This window comes from Balaenoptera borealis, assembly GCF_965194805.1.
Source record: "Balaenoptera borealis genome assembly, chromosome: 2".
NCBI lineage: Eukaryota > Metazoa > Chordata > Mammalia > Artiodactyla > Balaenopteridae > Balaenoptera > Balaenoptera borealis.
The window spans coordinates 173,648,730-173,673,202 of record NC_138867.1 but is presented as its reverse complement, the minus strand read 5'-3'; the positions used below and the strand labels follow the sequence as shown (position 1 = coordinate 173,673,202).

The 24,473-nt window shown below is 47.2% G+C and overlaps 1 protein-coding gene across 2 annotated transcripts in view; it reads right to left on the bottom strand.

The window, feature by feature from the left end:
• The window catches only part of CPAMD8 (C3 and PZP like alpha-2-macroglobulin domain containing 8), a 95,142-nt gene that overhangs the window by 48,030 nt on the left and 22,639 nt on the right, over positions 1 to 24,473 (bottom strand). For both annotated transcript variants that reach the window (XM_082383017.1, XM_082383018.1), the window contains exons 12-19: positions 22,871 to 23,041; positions 20,058 to 20,186; positions 13,316 to 13,499; positions 11,838 to 12,010; positions 11,085 to 11,234; positions 10,551 to 10,712; positions 8,902 to 9,044; positions 5,437 to 5,499 (exon numbers count right to left, since the gene is read on the bottom strand). In XM_082383017.1, the coding sequence (XP_082239143.1) occupies positions 5,437 to 5,499; positions 8,902 to 9,044; positions 10,551 to 10,712; positions 11,085 to 11,234; positions 11,838 to 12,010; positions 13,316 to 13,499; positions 20,058 to 20,186; positions 22,871 to 23,041 (1,175 nt within the window). The remainder of the gene's footprint in view (positions 1 to 5,436; positions 5,500 to 8,901; positions 9,045 to 10,550; positions 10,713 to 11,084; positions 11,235 to 11,837; positions 12,011 to 13,315; positions 13,500 to 20,057; positions 20,187 to 22,870; positions 23,042 to 24,473) is intronic.

The window sequence follows — 24,473 nt, the reverse complement described above, 5'->3', positions numbered from 1 at the left end:
CGCCTCAGGCCAAACAACCAACAGCGAGGGAACACAGCCCCACCCATCAGCAGACAAGTGGATTAAAGTTTTACTGAGCTCTGCCCACCAGAGCAACACCTAGCTCTACCCATCACCAGTCCTTCCCATCAGGAAGCTTGCACGAGCCTCTTAGATAGCCTCAACCACCAGAGGGCAGACAGCAGACGCAAGAAGGACTACAATCTTGCAGCCTGCAGAATGAAAACCACATTCACAGAAAGACAGACAAAATGAAAAGGCAGAGGATTATGTCCCAGATGAAGGAACAAGATAAAACCCCAGAAAAACAACTAAAAGAAGTGGAGATAGGAAACCTTCCAGAAAAAGAATTCAGAACAATGATAGTGAAGATGATCCAGGACCTCGGAAAAAGAATGGAGGCAAAGATCGAGAAGATGAAAGAAATGTTTAACAAAGACCTAGAAAAATTAAAGAACAAACAAACAGAGATGAACAATACAATAACTGAAATGAAAAATACACTACAAGGAATCAATAGCAGAATAACTGAGGCAGAAGAATAGATAAGTAACCTGGAAGACAGAATGGTGGAATTCACTGCCGAAGAACAGAATAAAGAAAAAAGAATGAAAAGAAATGAAGAGAGCCTAAGAGACCTCTGGGACAACATTCACATTATAGAATAAAATATGTAGGAATAAACCTACATAAGGAGGTAAAAGACCTGTACTCAGAAAACTATCAGACACTGATGAAAGAAATCAAAGATGACACAAAGGGATGGAGAGATAGACCATGTTCTTGGATTGGAGGAATCAATATTGTGAAAATGACTATATGACCCAAAGCAATCTACAGATTCAATGCAATCCCTCTCAAATTACCAATGGCATTTTTTACATAACTAGAACAAAAAATCTTAAAATTTGTATGGCGACGCAAAAGACCCCGAAGAGCCAAAGCAATCTTCAGGGAGAAAAACCGAGCTGGATGAATCAGACTCCCTGACTTCAGACTATACTATAAAGCTACAGTCATCAAGACAATATGGTACTAGCACAAAAACAGAAATATAGATCAATGGAACAGGATAGAAAGCCCAGAGGTAAACCCATGCACATATGGTCAACTAATCTATGACAAAGGAGGCAAGGATATACAATGGAGAAAAGACAGTCTCTTCAATAAGTGGTGCTGGGAAAACTGGACAGCTACATGTAAAAGAATGAAATTAGAACACTCCCTAACATCATACACAAAAATAAACTCAACATGGATTAGAGACTTATATGTAAGACTGGACACTATAAAACTCTTAGAGGAAAACACAGGAAGAACACTCTTTGACATAAATCACAGCAAGATCTTTTTTGATCCACCTCCTAGAGTAATGGAAATAAAAACAAAAATAAACAAATAGGACCTAATGAAACTTAAAAGCTTTTGCACAGAGAAGGAAACTATAAACAAGACGAAAAGACAACCCTCAGAATGGGAGAAAATATTTGCAAACGAATCAACAGACAAAGGATTAATCTCCAAAATATATAAACAGATCATGCAGCTCAATATTAAAAAAACAAACAACCCAATCAACAAAAGGGGAGAAGACCTAAATAGACATTTCTCCAAAGACGACATACAGATGGCCAAGAGGCACATGAAAAGCTGCTCAACATCATTAATTATTAGAGAAATGCAAATCAAACTACAACGAGGTATCACCTCACACTGGTCAGAATGGCCATCATCAGAAAATCTACAAACAACAAATGCTGGAGAGGGTGTGGAGAAAAGGGAACCCTCTTGCACTGTTGGTGGGAATGTAAATTGATACAGCCACTATGGAGAACAGTATGGAGGTTCCTTAAAAAAACTAAACCTAGAATTACCATATGACCCAACAATCCCACTACTGGGCGTATACCCAGAGAAAACCATAGTTCACAAAGACACACGCACCCTAATGTTCATTGCAGCACTTTTTACAATAGCCAGGTCATGGAAGCAACCTAAGTGTCCATCAACAGACGAATGGATAAAGAAGTTGTGGTACATATATACAATGGAATATTACTCAGCCATAAAAAAGAACGAAATTGGGTCATTTGTAGAGACGTGGATGGACCTAGAGACTGTCATACAGAGTGAAGTAAGTCAGAGAGAGAAAAACAAATACTGCATATTAATGCATATATGTGGAATCTAGAAAAATGGCACAGATGAACCAGTTTGCAAGGCAGAAATCGAGACACAGATGTAGAGAACAAACATATGGACACCAAGTGGGGAAAACGGGGTGGGTGGTGTGGTGGTGGGATGAATTGGGATATTGGGATTGACATATATACACTAATATATATATAAAATAGATAACTAGTAAGAACCTGCTGTATAAAATAAATAAATAAAATAAAATTCAAAAAGAAAAGTTTTTGCAAAGATAAATGATATGTCAAAAATTAACTGTTATACTTTGCTACTCAAATTATCTCTGGATTTGAAAGGAATTTTTAAAAATCTCTGCAAAAAAAAAAAAAAGGACTTAGAGATGAATGAAAACAAAAGCACAACACACCAAAACCCACAGGATGCATCAAAAGCAGTGTTAAGGGGGAAATTCATAGCTGTAAATGCTTACATTAAAAAATAAGATCTCAAATAAACAGCCTAACTTTGCAACTTAAAGAACTTGAAAAAGAAAAACTAAAGAGATCAAATAATAAAGAAGCAGAAATAATAAAGATTATAGCAGAAATAAATGAAATAAAGAATACAAAAATAATAGAGAGGGACTTCCCTCGTGGTCCGGTGGTTAGGACTCTGCGCTCCCAATGCAGGGGGCCCAGGTTCGATCCCTTGTCAGGGAACTAGATCTCGCATGCTGCAACTAAAAGGATCCCACATGCTGCAATGAAGATCTCGCATACCGCAACTAAGACACGGCACAGCCAAATAAATAAATAAACAAATTTTTTTAAAAAAGAAAAATCATAGAGAAAATCAATGAAACCAAAAGTTGGTTCTCTGAAAAGATTAATAAAATTGACAAACCTTTAGCTAGATGATCTAAGAAAAAAGAGAAAAGACTTCAATTACTAAAATCCAAAACGAAAGTGGGGACATTACTACCGATTCCACAGAAATTAAAAAAGATTTTAAGAGACTACTATGAACTACTGTACACCAACAACTTGGATAATCTAGATGAATGGACAAATTCTTAGAAACACAAAACCTACCAAGACTGAATCACAAGGAAATAACAACTCTGAATAGATCTCTAACAAGTAAGGAGATTGAATCAGCAATCAAAATCTTCCCAAAAAGGGAAGCTCTGGATGTGATGGCTTCACTGGTAAATTCTATCCAACATTTAAAGAAGAACCCTTGTGCACTGTTGGTGGGAATGCAAAATGGTGCAACCACTGTGGAAAACAATATGGTGAATTCTCAAAAAATTAAACACAGAATTACCGTATGATCCAGCAACTCCACTTCTGGGTATATACCCAAAAGAACTGAAAGCAGGATCTCGAAGTGATATTTGCACACCCATATTCATAGAAGGATTATTCCTAATAACCAAAAGGTGGAAGCAACCTAAGTGTCCACCAAAGGATGAATGCATACACAAAATGTGGTCCACCCATACAACGGAATGCTATTCAGGCTTAAAAAGAAAGCAAATTTTGACACATGCCACAACAAGGATGAACCATGAGGACACCATGCTAAGTGAAATGAGCCAGTCACAAAAGGACAAATACTATATGATTCCACATACATGAGGTCCTTAGAGCAGTAAGATTCATAGAGGCAGAAAGTAGAAGAGTGGACGCTAGGGGGCTGAGGGGAGGGAGGATTGGGGAGTTAGTATTTAATGGGGACATAGTTTCAGTTTTGCAAGATGAAAAGAGTTTTGGAGACGGAGGGTGGTGATGGCAGCACAACAATACAAATGCACTTATTACCACTGAACCGTACACCCAAAAATGGTTAAGGTGGTAAATTTTATGTTACGTGTATTTTACCAATTTTAAAAATTAGAAAAGAAAAAAAAAAAGAGCTGATGAGTCCTTGCCTGGGCCCAGCAGGAACCTGCTCCTTGGTCTCAGATCTGTACTCTCTGACTCATCCTTGCTCCAGCCGACAGAGGGAGAGAGAACGTCTCAAATCCCAAATGCCTCCCAACAACCCTCTGTGGCTCTCCACACCCCCACCACAGACCACACGGCCTTCACACTCCCTGCCTCGTCCTCTTAGCCCCACCTGCCTCATCCCAACCATGTGGAAATCACCAGCCTCTCCCATGCCCCAACTCTTGCCCATGCTGGTCCCGCCTCCTGGATACCCTTCCCCCCTTCTTGTTTATCTATCCTGTGGGACCCAGCTTGGGCTCCACCTGCCCTGGGAGTCTCTCTGGCTTCCCCAAAGGGTCCCTCTACTTCCTCCCAAGCCCCGGGCCAAGCCCTCCATGAGAACACTGGCCCTACTGAAGCATGAAGCCTTTGGGGGCATAAAACATAAATTCTACACGTGAGGGGACCCTATCTGCCTTGTTCAAGGTGCCATCCCTGGCGCCAAAAACACTACCCAGGACCCAAAACATCACCCAGCACACAGAAAATAGATACATTTTTACTTTCCGTACATCTCTGATGATGGACCGACAGCACATCTTAAATCTGGACTCCCAGAACAAAATGCAGTAATCAGCTTCTGTTCTGACCAGCGGGGAAGACCGCCCATAATGGGGACACGCACATCCGTGAAAGCAGCCTGAGGAACCCCCGGCTGAGTGCTTGGCTCTGTGCTGAGCATGTGCCATGGCATCTCATGCCAAGAAGGAGACCCCAGCTCAGCAGCAGGTCCACCCGCTGGCCAACCCACTGGCCCCAGGGTCTGAACTTTCATGCCTAACTGGTTTCCCAGGGCAAGTCACCACTACCTTCTGACACTAGGCATTGAAAGAAAAAAGCCAACTGCATCTGGCAAGAATTTAGCACAGCACTGCTGCTTCAAGGCGAACTAAAAGAGAAAACAATGTAGAAAGGAAATGTGCTGAGAGAAGCAGCCTGTTTTGCGGGCAGGAGCCTGAGTCCCCGGAGGAGTGAGGAGGGGGTGGGTGGGTGGAATTGAGTTCATGTTCCAGGGAACTGTAATCATTTTAATGAGCTCGTTATATAAACAGAGCGGATAGAGTTACCCCAAGAGGGAGTTGTTAAGAGGCATGAAGCCCTCAAATTTCATATTTCATGGGCAGATGTCTGAGGCTGCAGAGGGATTTGGGGCTGACTTCATAGCTTTGAGTTTTATGTGTTAGAAAAGGATGCCCAATGTCTTACTCAGATGTTGGTGTCAGATCTCCAGGCAAACCGACTGGGAACCATCTTTCATGAGTGCCTCTGAGTCAGCCCACAAAGGCAGCAAAGGAAAGAAATCATACTGTACCTGATGTTGAGACAGTGCCAAATCCATGTTTCAGGGAAGTAGGTCCTTTTCCTCTTCTCTGCTCTATGAAAATTAAAAAAAAAAAAAAGAGAAATGATTAAAGTTTCACGGACATAACTTAATTCTGTTACCTGGCAGGTTAACATTCTACTTGATTAGCCTATAACATGTTAATTCTCTTACCCAGCAGCTTAACATTCTACACGTTTTAATTCTCTGACCTGGAAAGGTCAGTATTCTACTCTAATAGGACATAATGTGTTAATTCTTTCACCTGGCAGGGTTAACATTCTACTTGATTAGGACTAGTAAAAGCGAGGCATCAAAGGCTTGACAGAGGCTTCTTAAAATGATAGTGGTGCCTCGCATCCTGAATTTAGAAGGTAAGAAGGGCCACAGGGACCACCCCGTGTCCTCTCCTTTGTTAATTTCCCTCCCTGGGTTTGCCATGTTTTTCTGCATCATTACATAGAGCTCTCCTATCCCCTCTCCCCCTTCCTCTGTGCTTTCTTTTTTTTTTTTAAGTTTTTTTTAATTGAAGTATAGTTGACTTACGACATTGTGTTAGTTTCTGAAGTACAGCAAAGTGATTCAGTTATACATACATACATTCTTTCATGTGCTTTCATTCTTGGTTTATCCTCAGAAGCCTCACAGCCCACCTTCCTCAGGGGTTGTCCTATTCTTTTTTTTTTTTTACAGTCTTTATTGTATTTGTTACAATATTGCTTCTGTTTTATGTTTTGGTTTTTGGGCCCCGAGGCAGGTAGGATCTTAGCTCCCCAACCAGAGATCGAACCTGCACCCCCTGCATTGGAAGGCAAAGTCTTAACCACTGGACTGCCAAGGAAGTCCTGGGACTGTCCTATTCTTTAAAAAAATAATATTAATAAGCCCTACTTGACATCTGGCAAAACTTCTCAAGATTAAAAATGCTCACATCTCTTTCAACCTGAGGTTACCTCTCCCAGGGATGGACCCTGAAATTAACCACAGACACATGTGCAAAGACAGACTATGGTGTGGTTCACTGCAGCACCGTGAGAAATAACAAACAGCCAAAATCTCCATCAATAGGGCGTCTGGTTAATCAAATGATAGTACATTCACACAGTGGAATATTACATGTCAGTGAAAAAGTGTGAGGTAAGTATATATGTACTGGTATGGAATGGTCTCTAAGGTTTATCGCTGACTTTTAAAAGGAAGACACAGAACAGTATTATAGTATTCTCCCACTGCATTTTTTTTTAAAAAAATCCTTGTGTATACACAGAAAATTTCTAGAAGGATATCTAAGGAATTATTGACCATTATTGCCTCTTAGAAGGGAACGGAGGATCTGGAGGAGGGAGGGAGACTTCCATTTCACTATATACCCTTTCATACTCTTTGAAAAAAGATTTAACCACATGCATATGGTTAAGAAAAATATCCTTCAGAATAAGGATGCATTATCCAATTACAAAAAGGCAAAACCACTTGCTTTTTAAGGCATTTCTTATGCCTTTCTGCACTGGGATTTACAATTCCCTTTGAGGTTTTGGGTTTCGAGGCTGCTTGCATATCCACTTCAGGCCAAGCTCTCAGGAGGCACGCACATGGGAGGCTCCAGGCTTCCAGAGTAGTGTCTGGCTGAAGGATGCTCAGGGGCCAATACTCCACCTCCTCACTCAACCACATCTCAGAAATGCCTTCGTGTGTGTCCAAAGTACCATAGGGGGAGCCTGGTCTGCCTATGCCCTGATGTGGAGTTTGGAAACGAGGACCCCTGTGGGCCTGTTAAATGTGTGACTTGGGCAGGAAGAACCTAGGGGATCCAGGTATCCAGAAATCACTGCAGAGGAGACTGGGGGGACTGGGAAGGTTCCCAATCTGGGAAGAGAGGGCTTGAAAGAAGAAGAGGGCTTTCATGGACAGGCCTGCCAGGGTGGGAGATCCTCTGGGCCACTTCTGGCTCAGAACAAGGGCTAAGGAGTATGGGTGCCACCCTCAAGGTCTCCAAAGGGACCCAGATGCTGGGGCACTGCTGATCACACTGACCCCATCCCTGGCCCACTTGGTTCTGTGCCTCTCACTGAATGAGTTGGCAGGAAAGGGTACATCCAAGGCCTGCCTCCCCTTTCCCAGCCTACACACCCCTAAATTCAGAGAGAGTGAAAAGGCAAGGTCTTCAAAACACCCTACCCTCCCCAAGCTGGCTGGAGTTGAGGAGCTAGTGGGAGAGGCAGAGAATGAAGAAGGTGGGAAAGAAGACAGGTGGGTGATGGGGGAGCAGAAGGGAGAGGACAAAGGCAGAGACAGGAGAGAACAGGAAACACTACCTCCTGTGAAACAAAGGTTTCCATGAGACCAGGGACAAAGCCACAAATCTAAGGGGGAGATGTGAACTCCTCTCTCTCAGTAATTGATAAGTTAGCAAACAAACAAAGAAACAAAATGAGCAAGGATATGGAGGGTTTGGGCACCATCTACCATAGACTTGACCAAAAGTACTCAAAGAGAATCCTATACTCAATGACAGGAGCTTGGACATTCTTTTCAAGTAGATATGAGCATTTACAAAAACAGACCATATACCATATAGCCAGTCTCCAAAATAAAAACCAGATGATGGGTATCATACAGACTATGTTTGTTGACCATAGTGGATATCATACAGACCATGTTCCCTGGCCATGATGCACATCTGACACAAATTTATAAAACACATAAAATAATAATAATTTTGAAAATCACTTGAAAATTGAAAACACATCTGGGTAAGTCACTTGCCACATCTGGGCAAATCAATTTTTCCACTAGTAAGAATCTATCTGGAAGCCAGCAATAATGGAAACACTTCATAGCACAACTTGGGTGCAGCCAAAGCAACACTCTGAGGCTTAAACATTTGATTTAAAATAAGAAAGACTGAAAAGTAATTACTTGGTGTCTAACTCCAAAAGGTAAAGAGTTGGAGGGGAAGGGGGAAGAGAGAGGAAGAGAAGGAAGGAGGAAATGGTGGGAGGAAGGAGAAAGGGTAATAGAAAGAATTTTCTAAGCAGAGTGTCTGGGAGTGGGAGGATAAAGCCGCAGTTTCCCATCCTGCCCCAATTTGTCTGTCCCTAGGCAGATCTGCTCCCCTGTTACACCTTCCTCTCTCTTCTGCACCCCCAACCCCCAATTCCGTGCACTTGGATGGGTCCAAGGACCAGGAGGAGCAGGGCCAAAGTGCTCAGTGCCCCAGCCCACTAGGCCATTGGTGAGTCTGGTCCCAAGGAGACATTGGGCAATGTCTGAAGACATTTTTGGTTGTTACAACTGGGGGTAGGGGCGGGGGGTTACTGGCATCTGGATGGTGGAGACCAGGGATGCCACTCAACACCCTACAATGCGTGGGACAGCCCCACTGCAGAAAATGATCCAGCCCCAAATGTCAACAGTATGAGTTTAGACAACCCTGCTCGAGGCAGTGGCAATTACCTGGGGGGCTGTCTGGAGGACACTGCTGCCATCAGGCTCCCTGTGTGGGGCTGGAAGGCAGGGATAGCCTCATCAGTGTACAGGCCGCCGTCTTGCCGGTGGTTCAGGCTCACCAGGTCTGTCATCACCACCAGTCCTGTTTCCTAGGCAACAGACAACGCCCAGACCCACAGTGGGGAAGTGGACATTGTAGTCCCAGAGGTCACTGCCCCAACATCACTGCTGCGTAGCCCTGAGGGAGTCAGTCCTCTCTCCAGGCTTGGTGACACGGACTAAGGGGGTCATGGGACCCAGTAACCATCCAGGGCAGAGCAGAGGGGAGGCCAGCGCGTTTGTGGTCTAGGCACAAAAGGCCACATCTTGTATGATTCCATTTATATGAGATGTCCAAAACCACAGGCAGATCAGTGGTTGCCAGGTGCTGGGGGAGGGTGAGTGTCGAGTGACTGCTAATGGGGACAGGTCTCCTTTTGGGGTGATGGAAATGTTCTGGAAATAGACAGAGGTGCTGGTTTGCACAGCACTGTGAATGTACTAAATGCCACTGAATTGTTCACTTTAAAATGGGTTAATTTTCTGCTATGTGAATTTCACCTCTATTTAAAACAAATCAATTGGTGTAGTGCCTAATCCGGACCAAGAGCCAATGACCGTGGGCTTCAGTTATTACTGTTATAATATAGGGACTTCCCTGGTGGTCCAGTGGTTAAGATTTCACCTTCCAGTGTAGGGGGTGCGGGTTTGATCCCTGTTCGGGGAGGTAAGATCCCATGTGCCTCACGACCAAAACACATAAAACAGAAGCAATTGTAACAAATTCAGTAAAGACTTTAAAAAAATGGTCCATATCCAAAAAATTCTTTAATAAAAAAATAATATATATGTATATATATTGGTATATATATTTGATACAGCAAAATGTTAACTGTGGGATCCAAGTGGTGGATCTACAGGTGTTCGCTAATTTGTTCAACTTTTCTGTATGTTTGAAAATTTTCCATAATAAAAATGGGAGGAAAAGGATGCTTTTTATTTATTTTATTTTTTTTTTGGCCATGCCGCATGGCTTGCAGGATCTTAGTTCCCTGACCAGGGATTGAACCCAGGCCCCAGCACTGAAAGCACAGAGTCCTAACCACTGGATCACCAGTGGATTTCCAAGGATGCCTTTTAAATGATTTAAAACCTGGGATGAAAAGTGCCCTCATGCATTTGAGTGGAGACCGCCAGCATGCTAAAGTGGGCTAGAATGACATTTGTGTGTATTGCGTCTCCAGCAGCGCCCTGGTCCCTGGAGCCAGGAAGGAAGGGGACAGATCTGAGCTATAAATGTCAGCAAGGGTGAGGCCACCACCTGAGAACACGGCACCTGCACCCACAGTGTAGGTTTTCCTTCCACCAAAGCACTTTCATCGTCATTGCTCCAGAACAAGTTCAAGTTACCAATGGGTACTCATTCTGCTCTCGTCCGTTTTGCAAATTGGGAGGGTCCACATATGAGCTTCCACTGGGGAGAATCAAAAAAGATTCTGCAATGCTAAAAGTTTGGAAACTTCCACCCCAACCCATCTCTGTACCCCGAGACCCTTTGTTTCAAAGGAAGAGGAGCTCAGAAGGGGGCGGTGGGGTCCAAGACCACCTCTCCTTACGGCAAAGGCAAACCCGGAGTCCTTGGTGATGCCCCAGGGCCACAGGAAGATGGAGGAGCGCCGGCGTCGTCGGGCCATCAGCCCAGCCCACCAGAAGGGTCCATCCTCCCTGGACACCCCAAAAGCATCGGAAACATCGTAATCTTCCAATTCCCGGAAAACCTACAAACACAGGGGAGCAGGAACTGGTCAACTGAGGGTTTCTTTTCAACCCAAACTGGCCTGGCATGCTCCCATCTCAACCTCCTCTCACATGTATCACTTGGAACCAATCTTAGGAGACAGGAGTTGGTGGCATTAACCCATTTTTAAGATGGGCAGCATGGGGCTGAAGAGGTGGGACCCGGACAATGTCACATTGGATTTGACTCCAAGATCTTTTAACTGCACCCAAACAGCGAAAAGGATGGGGTTTGCTGAGAATGAACCCAGTGAAGAGAGACAATCTGGATTTATACGGGGCTTTTCAGTTATTGGAAAGGAAGAAACGTCCGTGAAGACGCTGGAGCCCAGCGCCCAAGGGCCCCCGCTCACCTGGGTGGGAGTCAGCCGAAACCCAGACCTGAGCAAGTAGATGCTCTTGTCAACCGCAGCAACACACACGCAGCTGCCCCTTGCAGCCCTGACCCGCAGATCGATGACTTCCCCGGGTTGGGTCTCATTTGCTGAATATGTCAGTGAAACCTGGACCCAAACACAGCAGAAAAATCGGGAGCTTGGCCAAACTCTCCAGACCCACCCACGCACCCTCTCTGCCCTCCGAGAAGAGTCGGTCCTCGCCAGCTCAGCTGGGACCCTGGCTTTGCTGCCCAGATGAGGACAAGGATGGGAGGCTGAATGACGGGAACTAGGCTGGTGCAACTGGTACATTCTGTGCAGAAGATGGGAGGGGAGAAGAGAGGTGGGGAGATGGGCGGTGATAGAGGACATGTTGCAGCCAGTTTGGGAGGGTGCAGGGAGAGGACGTGGGGGGCTGAGCCCGTCTGGGGGGACGTGAGTGGTGTCCCTTAGGTCTGGAGCCCAGCAGGGAGAGAGAACTGCTGTCCACTTTTCCTGTGTGTAATGAAGGCAATCCCCACTTGGGTGACTTTTGGAGGATCTCCAGTAAAGACGCAACTTAGGATCCTGAAGGTAGGGCAACCCTTAAAAGTCCTGCCTGTCATACTATGTGGGGTCTGACGGGCAGCTTTGCGAAGTCCACCCCAGCCTCGACACCCTGGAGCCCTCAGCCCTGATGACTCTTGCCCATCTCCTCTCCCTCCCCCAGTTTGGTTCCCGATGCTCTACCTGGTTTTCAAAGAAGGTCTCAACAGCAAACTGGAGGCTGTCAGCCACGCCTTCTCCATTCTCCCTGACGTAGAAGGCCAGCAGGCGGCCGAGGGGGACCATGCTGGGGGTCACGGTCAGCCGGAGAGAGGTCACGCACACATTGACCTCTGCTGCTGGGGCTGGAGAGGGCTCTTAGACAAGTCAAAGGTGGGGAGAGACATGAAAACTCAGCATCCCACAGTAGAACCACTGATGCCCCAGTTGCCCTGGGGGTTACACAGGGTGTAGCACGAAGAGATGCCAGCCCAGGGCTGGCCCAGGGCAACTACTCCATGAATACTCACATCCCCTGTTATTTCACCCAGAAGGGAAGATAAACCCAAGAGGATGTGGGTGCACAATGTCCAAAGCACCATTCAGGCCAGTGGTTCTCAACCATGGCAATGCTACTCCCCAGGGGACTTTTGGTAATTTTGGTTGTCACAACTTGGGGGTGTTACTGGCATCTAGTGAGTGGAGGCCAGGGATGCCATCCAACACCCTACAATGCACAGGACAGCCCCACAGAGAATAATCCGGCCCCAAACATCAGTAGTGTGGAGGATGAGAAAGTGACTTGGATGAGAGAGACCCTGTCTGACATCCTGTCTGCCTGTCTGCCTGCCTTCCTATCCATCATCCATCTAACTATCCATCCATCCAACCATCCATGACTCTATCTAACCATCCATCTATCAATTTATCTATTGATGATTCTATCTATAAAGCTATCTATTTATCCACCCACCTATCCATGACTCTATCCATCCATCAATTTATCTATTGATAATTCTATCTATGAATCTGTCTCCCTATCTATCTATCTATCTATCTATCTATCTATCTATCTATCTCAGTGATTCACACCCAGGAGTCACTTTGCCCCCTAGAGACATTGGTGATATCTGGAGACATTTTAGGTCGTCATACTGTGTGTAGGGGGGTTGCCACTGGCATCTAGTGGGGGGAGACCAGGTATGTTGCTCAGCACCCTACAGTGCACAGCACAGGCTCCACCACAAATAATATCCTGCAAGTGTCCATAGTCCTTAGTTAGGGGATCCTGCTTTAGGCAGAAGGGCTGTGAAGAGGAGGGGGCTGGGAAGACCCAGGGGAGGAGGTGGGTCTTGTGAGGAACATGCGGAGTCAAGGAGAGGGAAAAGAAGGACCCCTAAATGGGGAATCAGTCTGGGGCAAAGGCAGAGGGGGCCTGGCAGATGGCAACCTGGCACAGCAGGGGCCCAGCCCATGGCAGCCTCAAGAGGAGCTGCCTCCAACAGCTGGTCACTGCCCACTCTCCTGGCCCCAACCCGGTCTTGCCTGGGACATGTGTCCTCCACCCTGAGGCAGGCCCCCCTCCTGGCTGCACCCTGCCTACTCCTCCTTGCTGGGGCGCCCACCCCAGTCTCAATGGTTCAGAAGGAATACAGGAACCTCCAGCCTGCGGCCTAGCTCACCTGTCTCGGAAAGGTGCATTAAGCGGATGGGTTTCTCCGGGGCTGCCCGCTTGCTTCTCTGCTGGGTGATGTGGGCAGGCTGCTGGCCCGAGAGCACAATGTTGCCCCTCGCAGCCACCTCATAGTACAGAGTGAAATTGCAGGGACACGTGGACTTCACTGGGAAACGGGCATCCTCCCCGACCTGTGGGAGACATGCAGCATGGGGAGCCGTGCCTGGCACCAATGCCACAGCCTACCCTAGGGAGGCGGCCACTGTGGGGCCACAGGGAGGCCAAGAAAGCTGAGGGAGGAGCACTGGCTTCAGAGCTGAGTGCTCAGCATCTGGTCCTGGCTGTGGCCACATCCCCACGGCAACCTCAGCTGATGCTCTGTAAATGGGGCTGTGCTGTGGATGAAATGTGATAAGGGTATGGAAACTCTCAGTGAGTGCAGTGTAGTAAGGATCTGAACCTAGCCCCAGAGAGGTCTGGCCTTTGTCCCCTGCTCCTGGGAGGTGATCTCTAAGGCCCTGAGATGCCCTGCCTGATGAGTCTTTTGTTTACCTGGGGTCTGGGGCCACACCAGATACTAACAATATAATTTATGGTAGGGACATTGGGCCACACTACATCAGTTTGACCTCTGGAGGGGCTGAGACTAGGGTCGGCCAGGCAGGTGGTCAGCCATGTCTATGTGACTAACCTCCAATAAAAACCCTGGACACTGAGGCTCAGGTGAACATCCCTGGTTGGCAGTACACCACGCATGTAGTCACACATTGTTGGCGGCAAAGCAACACTGTCCTTGACTCTGTGGGGGGGAGGACAACTGGAAGTTCACATTCAGAACTCACCTGGCCCCTGCCTTATGATCCTCTTGCCTTGCCTGATTTTAATCTGTATCTTTCACTGTATTAAACTGTAACTGTGATTCTAAGAGCTTTCAGTGATTCTGTGACTCCCTCTAGAGATTAAAGAAACTGAAAGTGGTTTGGTGACCCCCCCAAATTCTGCAATTGGTGGGGGGGATGGTCTTGGGGACTATTCCCTAACTTCACAGGCACCAGTGCTGGCAATGGGCTGGAACTTCTCATTGGATATACACTTGATGAGTTGGGTTCTATCACAATCCCCAAGTTTCCAGAGGGGGTTTGGTCCCTTCCCAACATCAGTGAGTGGTGGGGACAGGATTCAAATCCCAAAGGACTGAAGCCAGAGCCCCATGCTTAACCTCCAAGCTGCCCTCATTCCCTGTGTTACAGCTGAGGTCTCCCAGGTCCTGTGACCTCCTCAAGAGCTTGGAGTGTGACCATATCCAACACTGAGGTTACAGGCTGCATGAGAAGTCATCCTCTGGACTTTTGCCCCAGAGGTTCCCTCCCCTGCCCCATGTTTTACAATCCATGACTCTCCCCAAACATCTGGGCCACTCTGAATGCCCAGAGGAGGGTAACCTGAGGTGGTGAGTGGTGAGTATCATTCTCACTGTGGGTCCTTGGGCAAGTCATTCCACCTCTCTGATCCTCAGTTTCCCCATTTGTAAAATAAGGTTATATCTCCTGGACAGAAGGTCCTGAGGATCCAATGAAATGATGAATGTATCATTCTCAACACCACACCTGTTCACTGTGGGTGGTTAATAAATGTCATTCTACTTCCCACTGAAGACAAGAACCCACCTGTTTAAGGAGCTGACCCAAAGGTACTCACTCCCATAGCCAAATCTGGGAAACTGCAGTAGCAGAAAGAAGAATGAACTCTTCAAGAGTGTCAAGGTCATGAAAGACAAGGAAAGACCAAGAAACCATCAGACTGGAGGACACGAAATGCAGTGTGAGATCCTGCATGGGATCCTGGACCAAAAAAAACAGGTGCCTGGAAAAACTAGGGAAATCCAAATAAAGTCCGGGGTTTAGTTAATAGTCATGTCCAGTGCTGATTTCTTAGTTTTGACAAATGTGTCATGGTTTCATAAGATGGTAACATTAGGGGGAAGCCTAACAAAGTGCCAGTGGCCTTTTTTGTCCAAGTGCAAAAGCTGATCCTAAAATTCACATGGAAATGCAAAGGATCCAGGATAACCAAAACAATCTTGAAAAAGAACAAAGTTGTAGGACTCACACTTGCCAATTTCAAAACTTACTACAAAGCTACGGTATCAAGACAGTGTGGTATTGGTATAAGGACAGACATATAGATCAATAGGATAGAACTGAGAGTCCAGAAATAAACATCTGTGGCAAATTGATTCTCATCAAGGGTGCCAAGACCTTTTGATGGGGAAAGAACAGTCTTTCCCCAACAGATGATTCTGGAACAACTGGATCTCCACATTCAAAAGAATGAAGTTGGACCCTACCTCACACCATATACAAAAGTTAACTCAAAATGGTTCAAAGACTTAAATGTAAGTGCTAAAACCATAAACTGTTAGGAGAAAACATAGGGGTAAACCTTCATGACCTTGGATTTGGCAATGGTTTCTTTGAGATATGGCACCAAAAGCACAAACAACAAAAGAAAAATATTAGATAAATTGTATTTCACCAAAATTAAAAACCTTTGTTGCATCAAATGACACTATCAGGAAAGTGAAAAGACAACCCACAGAATGGGAGAAAATACTTCCAAGTCATATATCTGATAAGGGTCTAATGTCCAAAATATATAAAGTACTCTCACAAAAACAAAAAGACAAACAATTTAAAACACTAGGGAAAGAAAGCTGGATGAAGGATATGCAGGAACTCTCTGCACTCTATGAGCAACTCTTCTGTAAGTCTAAAGTTATTCCAAAATCTAAAATGAAAAAAGGAAGCATGTTGGTAACAGATTATAACACATTGAATAATTTTTTAGAAGTTCACAAGTCCATAGGCACACTGAAAACAACAATAATACAGCAAAACTAATAGTGGGGCAAGTTCTTTTTTTACCAGCTAATAAATTCAGAAGGAATGTCAGAATCATAATAAGTGCAGAAATCAGAATAGCCATCATAAAGCCAACGTGATAACTGATTGCAGCAAGAATCATCAAAGATGCCAAAGGCACTGGGTGAAAGGTTGCTGGGGCTCAGGACACTGTGGCAGGGACCTCAGAGTGTCACCCAGATTATTTATTAGCCTCCCCTGCAGAGGGAAAGAGCTGGTAGGAACCAGACCCAAACCAAGGATAAGATCAGCTTCAGCAAGGGTGGGGCTGCCCAAATCTGTGCCTCCTGATGGGACTCAACAAAAGCAGTACGTACATAGTAGTTTTGCCAGAACCATGTTTTAACCTGAATCTCACTCATAATGTGGGATAATCTACAAGGTCACAGGCTTGAATTCTTTACAAAAGTCATGGCAATGAAAAGGCAGGGAGACTGTTCTAGATCAAGAACGATTATGGACACAGAAGAGCCAAATGCAACTTTTAAATTGATCCTGAGTAAAATGCATGCACGCACACACACATGCACACACAGGTGAGCACACACACGTGCACATGCACAAGCATGCATCTGCAAGACATGCATACACATGCACACTCACACGTGTGCACATGTGCAGGCATGCATGGGTGTGTACACACACTATATATAAACTATATCTCAAGGACACCTTTGAGAATCTGAATATTGCCTGTGAATTAAACAATATGATTGAGTTAATATAATTTTCTTAGATATAACAATGACCTTGCGGTCATGTTGAAGAATGTCCCTATTTTTAAGACATATTATGCTCAAGTATTTAAGAGTGAAGCATCATATCTGTAATTTACTTTCAAATATTGCAGTGAAAAAAGGTGGAAAGAAATAGATGGATAAATAGATGAGTGGATGGATGGATGGATTGATGGATGGGTGGGGGAATGGGTGGTAGGTGGATGATGGGTGCATGGGTGGGTAGATGGGAGGATGGATGGATGGATTCACATGAATGAATGGGTGGATATGTGAGTGGATGAGTGGATCGATGGGTGGATGGAGGATAGATGGATGGATGGATGGGTGGATAGATGGATGGATGGGTGGATGGATGGATGGGTGGGTGGGTGGATGGACGGGCTGAGGATGGATGGATGGGTTGATGGGTGGTAGGTGGATGGATGGGTGGGTAGATGGGAGGATGGATGGATGGGTGGATGGGTGGGGGGATGGGTAGATGGGTGGGGGGATGGGGGGATGGAGAGAAATAGATGAGTGGATGGATGGGTGGATGGGAGGATGGATGGGTGGATGGGAGGATGGATGGGTGGATGGGTAGATGGATGGGTAGGTGGGTGAGTGGGTGGGTAGATGGGTGGGTAGATGGATGGAGGCAAAATATTAATTCATAAATCTAGGTGAAAAGCCTATGGTTATTTATTATACTTTTTTTTTTAAATTTCTCTCTAAATTTGTAAATATCCTCCTTATAACAACACCCAAACAAAAGTCTCTTTCTGTTTGAGATGTTGGAGAAAAAAAGAAGGAAAGAGTGCAAATCTTTTTCTTCTCATGAACTAACCCCATGGCATCAGAGCAACCCTAAAATATTGGGGTGACAGCCCCATTTACAGAGCAGCTCCTCCCTGCACATCCCTTGGTGCTGGAGGAAGAAGAAAGGGCCCCAACACAGAGCTGGGACTGCACCAAGCATGGCCACTCTTGCCTCAATGCCCTGAGGTCACACTCAGGGCCCCTCGATGACAGTCTGGGACGGGGAGAGCTGGCGCCTGCTGACCTGACTGAGGCAGGACAGAGGTGTCCCTCCAAGAAGAAACTCTGAGCGGCCCAGCCAAGTCCTCGCCTACGGGTACAGTGGTCCCAGCAGACATGACACAGGACTCCTTCCCACCCCCACAGGACGGTGGCCAACACCAGCATCCCCATGCTGCACGGATGGTTAAACAGTATTAAAACAAGAACAGCGTGTGCAGCCAAGCTGGGCACGATCTCACCGGAGTTTCTCATTCTCATAACCCCCGCAGAGCGCCACTAAGCCCAGGGAATAGGCAGACCTGCCGTCTCAGTTCCTCCAAGCTGCATCCCAGGGGCCCCTCGGGTCTGGGCAGCACCCTCAGAGAGGGGGTCTCAGAGGTTTACGGGGCTGGTAGGGCCTGGGAGTCCCATCGGCAAGTGGTTTCCATTAGAGGCAATGCTGGCAAGCTTGCCACCACCCACGGCAGCCGGGCTCAGCCCTCAGGACATCAAGTAGGGGAATTAACGGAGCGCTTTATAAAACGTACATATACGTATATATCGTTTAATAGGTGAGGGGACAAACAAACCGCAGTTGATCCAAACCATATGATGCAATATAATTCGCCACGAAAATGAAAGGCCCTCTCAAGTCAGGAAAAGACTCGGAGGTAGTTTGATGCAAATTGCTAAGCGAAAGAAGCCATTGTGGGGACTTCCCTGGTGGTCCAGTGGCTAAGACTCCGCACTCCCAATGCAGGGGGCCCGGGTTCAATCCCTGGTCAGGGAACTAGATCCCACATGTCGCAACTAAAAAAGATCCCACATGCCACAACGAAGATCCCGCAAGTGGCAACAAAGATCCCACGTGCTGCAACTAAGACCCGGCACAGGACTTCCCTGGTGGCACAATGGTTAAGAATCCGCCTGCTAGTGCAGGGGACACAGGTTCAATCCCTGGTCCAGGAAGATCCCACGTGCCGTGGAGCAATTAAGCCCATGCACCACTACTACTGAGCCCATGCGCCACAACTACTAAGCCCACGTGCCAAAACTATTGAAGCCCATGTGCCTAGATCCCGTGCTCCGCAACAAGAGAAGCCACCACAATGAGAAGCACGCACACCGCAATGAAGAGTAGCACCCCCTCGTTGCAACTAGAGAAAGCCCTCGCGTAGCAAGGAAGACCCAACACAGGCAAAAAAAAAAAAAGACCCATTGCAGCCAAATAAATAAATAAATATTAAAAAAAAAAGAAGCCAATCTGAAAAGGACACACACTGTATAATTCTGACTCTATGGCATTCTGGAAAAGGCAAAAGTATAAAGACAGTGAAAAGCTCAGCCTGTGCAGGGGTTGAAGGGAGGGAGGGATGAATATTTAGAGCACAGTGGATTTTTCAGGAAGTGAAACCATTCTGTTTGACATTGTAACGGTGGATACGTGACATTGTGCATTTGTCATAAAATGTGCACCACCAAGAGGGAACCCTGACATACACTGGGGACTTTAGTTCATAATCACATATTAATAGTGGCTCATCAATTTTAACAGATGGTAATAATCAGGGAAACTGCGTGCAGGGGAGGTGGGTATATGGGAAGTCTCCGTATTTTCTGCTCAGTGTTTACAGATCCCTATTTCCACACACATCTTCAAGCATCTTACTTAATTTGGATCATGGAATAACAGACTTAGGAAGAACTAACGTGAGACCCAGCCCTGAGTTCGTTTCATCTTTGCACTTGGTGTGTCTGCAAGCGTCTGGTGGGTGACTTCCGGTGCCTTTGCACAAGAAACTCCAGACAGTGGGGAACCAGGGCCAACAGTAGGGGAATTGTCTCATGGGTGGGAGCAACAGGACCCTGAGGGCAGGTGACATCACAGTAAACCCTGGCCTTGGCCTATATGTCCATCATAAATAAATGACAGGCATTCATTCCGCGGCATACTCCCCTTGCTGGAGGGATGGGGCTCCTGTGTCAGCATCAGCATTAACCCTGCTGGGGCACGTGCAGGTCCCCTGGAGGCACGTGCACGCTGCTTCTTGGGCCCCGTCCTGCTCGAGGAGGGCACACCTGAAAGCCTTACCTGCAGGGGGAGGGAGGGCGGCTGCAGCTGCAGGTAGCACTGGCTGGGGGAGTACCAGCTGCTGAGGGACAGGTAGCTGGGCAGGTACTGGGCCCCCACGAGCTTTCCGCCGAGTGCTGTCACCTTGGTCTAAAGAAGAGAGGGTATTTGATCAAGGCTTGGATGCTTGGTGTAAGAAGGGGGTCTTAATCAAGCCTACGTAATGAAACCCCAATAATAACTGTGGACACCGAGATGGGAGTGAGCTTCCCTATTGGCAGCGCGCTGTGTGTAGCGTCAGGAGGGTGATGTGTCCCGACTCCATGCTTCTGCCTGCCCCGCCCCGCCCTGCAGTGAGATCCTCTCATGCTCCAATTTCCCTTTAGAGAACCTCCTCCCCAATTCTCAGAGTATGGGGTCCAGTGTGGCTAGCTTGTTCTTCCCCAGCTCCACGGGAAGTAAGTGTCCAAGGCTGGCCACAGGGTGTTGGGGGTTGGCTCAGGCAACGGCAGGTGGCCCACGTGGCCACTGAGAGACAGTTCCATCACGGGCATATTAGGGAAGCCCATGTTCTGGGCTTGCCAGCAGCCTCAGTGGCTTCTCGGAGGGTAAAACCTGCTTGGAAAGTGAGCACAGGCGAGGTGGTGGTCAGGAGAAGGAGCAGCCGCGCTGGACAGCATGCCCAGAGCCCTGGATGCCGCTTCACCTGGAGCTCTGCGTCCCCCTTCACGCCCCAGGGACCGGCAGTTATATTACTTTTGCTCCTTTGGGAGTTTGAACCTGTTGCCTTCACTTGCTGCTGGAAAAGTGTGGCTAACACAAGAGAGACGCCAGAAGTGGGGGCAGGAGGGGGGTAGTCTAAGACCTAAGTGTGATAAAGAATAAAGAAGCTGGGGACTTCCCTGGTGGCGCAGTGGTTAAGAATCCGCCTGCCAATGCAGGGGACACGGGTTCGAGCCCTGGTCTGGGAAGACCCCACATGCCACAGAGCAACTAAGCCCGTGAGCCACAACTCCTGAGCCTGCACTCTAGAGCCCATGAGCCACAACTACTGAAGCCCATATGCCTAGAGCCCATGCTCTGCAACAAGAGAAGCCACCGCAGTGAGAAGCCCGCACCTCAACGAAGAGTAACCCCCACTCGCCGCAACTAGAGAAAAGCCTGCGTGCAGCAATGAAGACCCAACACAGCTAAACTAATTGATTAATTAATTAAAAAAAGAAGCTGGCCCACCTTTATCTCAGTTACTGGCAGATAGCCTCTAAACCCCTAAAATTTCCCAAGTGATGCGGGTGTGTTTGTTATTCATGGTGGGTCCTGACAATATGAGCTAATGAGATAATTCGGGATGGGGACAATCATGTCAGAAAGACCAATCATGGGATTAGAGGGTTTGGGGCTTTGAGCCACGTGATGTGGTATCAACTTGACCTCTAGGGAGGAGAGGCAGCTAGAGACTGAGTTCAGTCACGGGGCCAATGATTAATCAATCAAGCCTATGTAATGAAACCCCAATAATAACTGTGGACACCGAAGTGGGAGTGAGCATTCCCGTTGGCAGTGCTCCGTGTGTAGTGCCAGGAGGGTGACGTGTCCCGACTCCATGGGGACAGCACACGAAGCTACGAATTTGGGACCCTCCCAGCTCTCGTCCTATGCGTGTGTGTCTCTCTCTTTGGTTGGTCCTAATTTGTATCATTTTGCTATAATAAAACTGTAATTGCAAAAAATACAAACTTCCAGTTATAAATTCAGTCCTGGGGATGTAACGTACAGTATGGTGTCTATAGTTAATAATATCGTATTGTACATTTGAGAAAGTTGCTAAGAGAATAGATCTTAGAGGTTCTCATCACAAGAAAAAAAAAGTGTAACTATGAATGGTAACTGGACATATTGTGGTGTCATTTCACAATATATACATACATTAAATCATTATGTTGAACACCTGAAATGAATATAATGTTACATGTCCACAGTTGCTGTAATTGTAAGGTAGTGGGGTAGCAGGAACCTCCAAATTTGTAGCCAGGTGGTAAAAAGTGTCGGTGGCCTTGGGATCCCCGGCTGTTAAAAATCTTTAAGGACATGTCGCCCACAGGGGACATAGTGACCACAAGTGTCCTTGGCTCCCACCTACACATTTATTCTCAGCTGCCTTCTGTCCCCCCCATCCCAGTGTCCGTGGGGCCACCACGCCCACCAGCTATAGAGGTGAGGGCTGGGACATCCTCTTTACCACTCCTGCTCCTCCCTCCCCTGACAAGGGGACACCAGGTCCTGCCAATTCTACCTCCACAGCTCCAGGCTCAGTGTCCTCTCCATCATCACCTCCCGTCTGCCCACCTGTGGCCCCGCCCAGACATCCCCCACTATGGGCGCTGGAGTGACAGACTGCCTTCTGGGTAAGCCCTGAGCACCCCTGTGAGGTGAGGGGAAGCCCCACTGACTCCCTCCTCCATATCTTCTTGAAATGGCTTGGCTGGCTGGGCATTTGCAGGATCCAATTACACTAGGACTGTGGGCCTCTGGGGCTCTGCATATGCTGTTCCACCTTCCTGGAGGCAGCCTGGCTGGACCTCTCTCTTGTCAGGAGCCCACCTGGGAAGATCCCCCCACAGGAGCCAGGCACCCTCATCTCCTCTCAGCCTCCCGCCTCACTCTGGGGTGGTTGGGTTATCTGACTCCCTGTCAGCCTCCCCCATCAGACTTGGAACTCCCTCAGGGCAGGGGCAGGACCCAGGTCCACTGACCCAGTGCCCGAGCATGGCCTGGAGGAGGGACCAAATCCATGCCTGCTGGCTGAATGACAAGGGTCTAGGTGACTCACCCACCTCCAGCCACACGTGCTGGGCTGACACAGGGATGGAGGGGATTTCAAACCCTACCAGCCCACCCCGGGACACAGACTCGGTGGTGTATATGTTGTCCTTCGGCGTCAGCTCTGCCCTGATCTGGACCGTCACCCCCTCAGCCGGGCTGCCGTCTGGGTAGGACAGCTCCACCTGGAAAGAGTCACCAATGATTCAACGTGGTTAGGGTGGCAACACTTCCCAAACGGATCTATAGATTCAACCCAATCCCCCAGCAGACTCCCAGCCAGCTTCCTTGCAGCAATCAACAACCTAATGCTAAAATTCATACGGAATTGCAAGTGACCCCAAACAGTCAAAGCAATCCTGAAAAAGAACAAAGAACTCATACATCCCAATTTCAAAACTTACTACAAAGGTACAGTAATCAAGACACGTGGTACTAGTATAAGGACAGATATGCAGACCAGTGGAGTAGAAGAACTGAGAGTCCAGAAATAAATCCACCCATCTATTGTCAATTGATTCAAAAAAATAAGATTAAAATATGGTGAGGGGGAATTCTCTGGCAGTCCAGTGGTTAGGACTCCATGCTTCCACTGCAGGGGGCATGGGTTCAATTCCTGCTCAGGGAACTAAGATCCTGCATGCCAAGTGGCACAGCAAAAAAAAAGAAAAGAAAAAGATTATAGTCAATTGATTTATGACAAGGGTGCCAAGACCATTCAATGGGGAAGGAACAATTCCTTCAACAAATGGTTCTGGGACAACTGGATCTCCACATGCAAAAGAATGCAGTTGAACCCCTACCTCACACCATATACCAAAATTAACTCAAAATGGATCAGAGTCCTAAATGTAATGGCTAGAACTACAAAACACTTCGAGGATAGCATAGGGGAAAACTTTTATGACCTTAGACTTGGCAAAGAAGTCACAAGGCACAAATCACCACATGCCAGCCATTCTCCTGGTGCCATAGCCAGGTAGGAACGGGGCGGGCAATGCCATGGACAGTTCCACGTGACTCTCAGACCTCACTCACTCAGGCAGGTAGAAAAGGCAGTCAGAATGAGGGGTTCAGATATTGTGAAGAAATACGGTCAGTGGTTCCTGAAGGACCCTGGAGCACCCCTCAACTGTGTAGGTATCTGGTGATGGGGTGACCAGCTTCAGCTCCATTCTTTAAGGCAGACAGCAGGAAATTTCTTGGGTGTAGATGAAATGCTCCCCTTTCACTGAATGGACAGCCCCAAGCCCCTTCTTCATACACAATCTGACCCTGCACATGGTGCCTTAGCTTCTACTCAAGCTGGTACCCTCAAAGGCAGGGGCACACAAGCCATGTCTCTGTGTGTGGGACAGTGGGAGCTGAGATCTCATCATGGAGGAGAAAAGAGAGGTCCCAGAGCAGAGAAGGAGGGGTAGGACACAGCATGAGGACAGACCGCTAGGATCCTGTGGGTGACCCATGGAACATAAAAGGGGACAGGGGTGTGGGTGCTGGGTAGAGGCAGGGGTTAGAGGGCATGGCCAGCTTCCCCCTGAGGTGATGCTAGGCTCCACTGGCCTTGCCTCCCCCAGCTGCAATTGAGACACAGACGCCCCAGTTCAGCTATTAGGA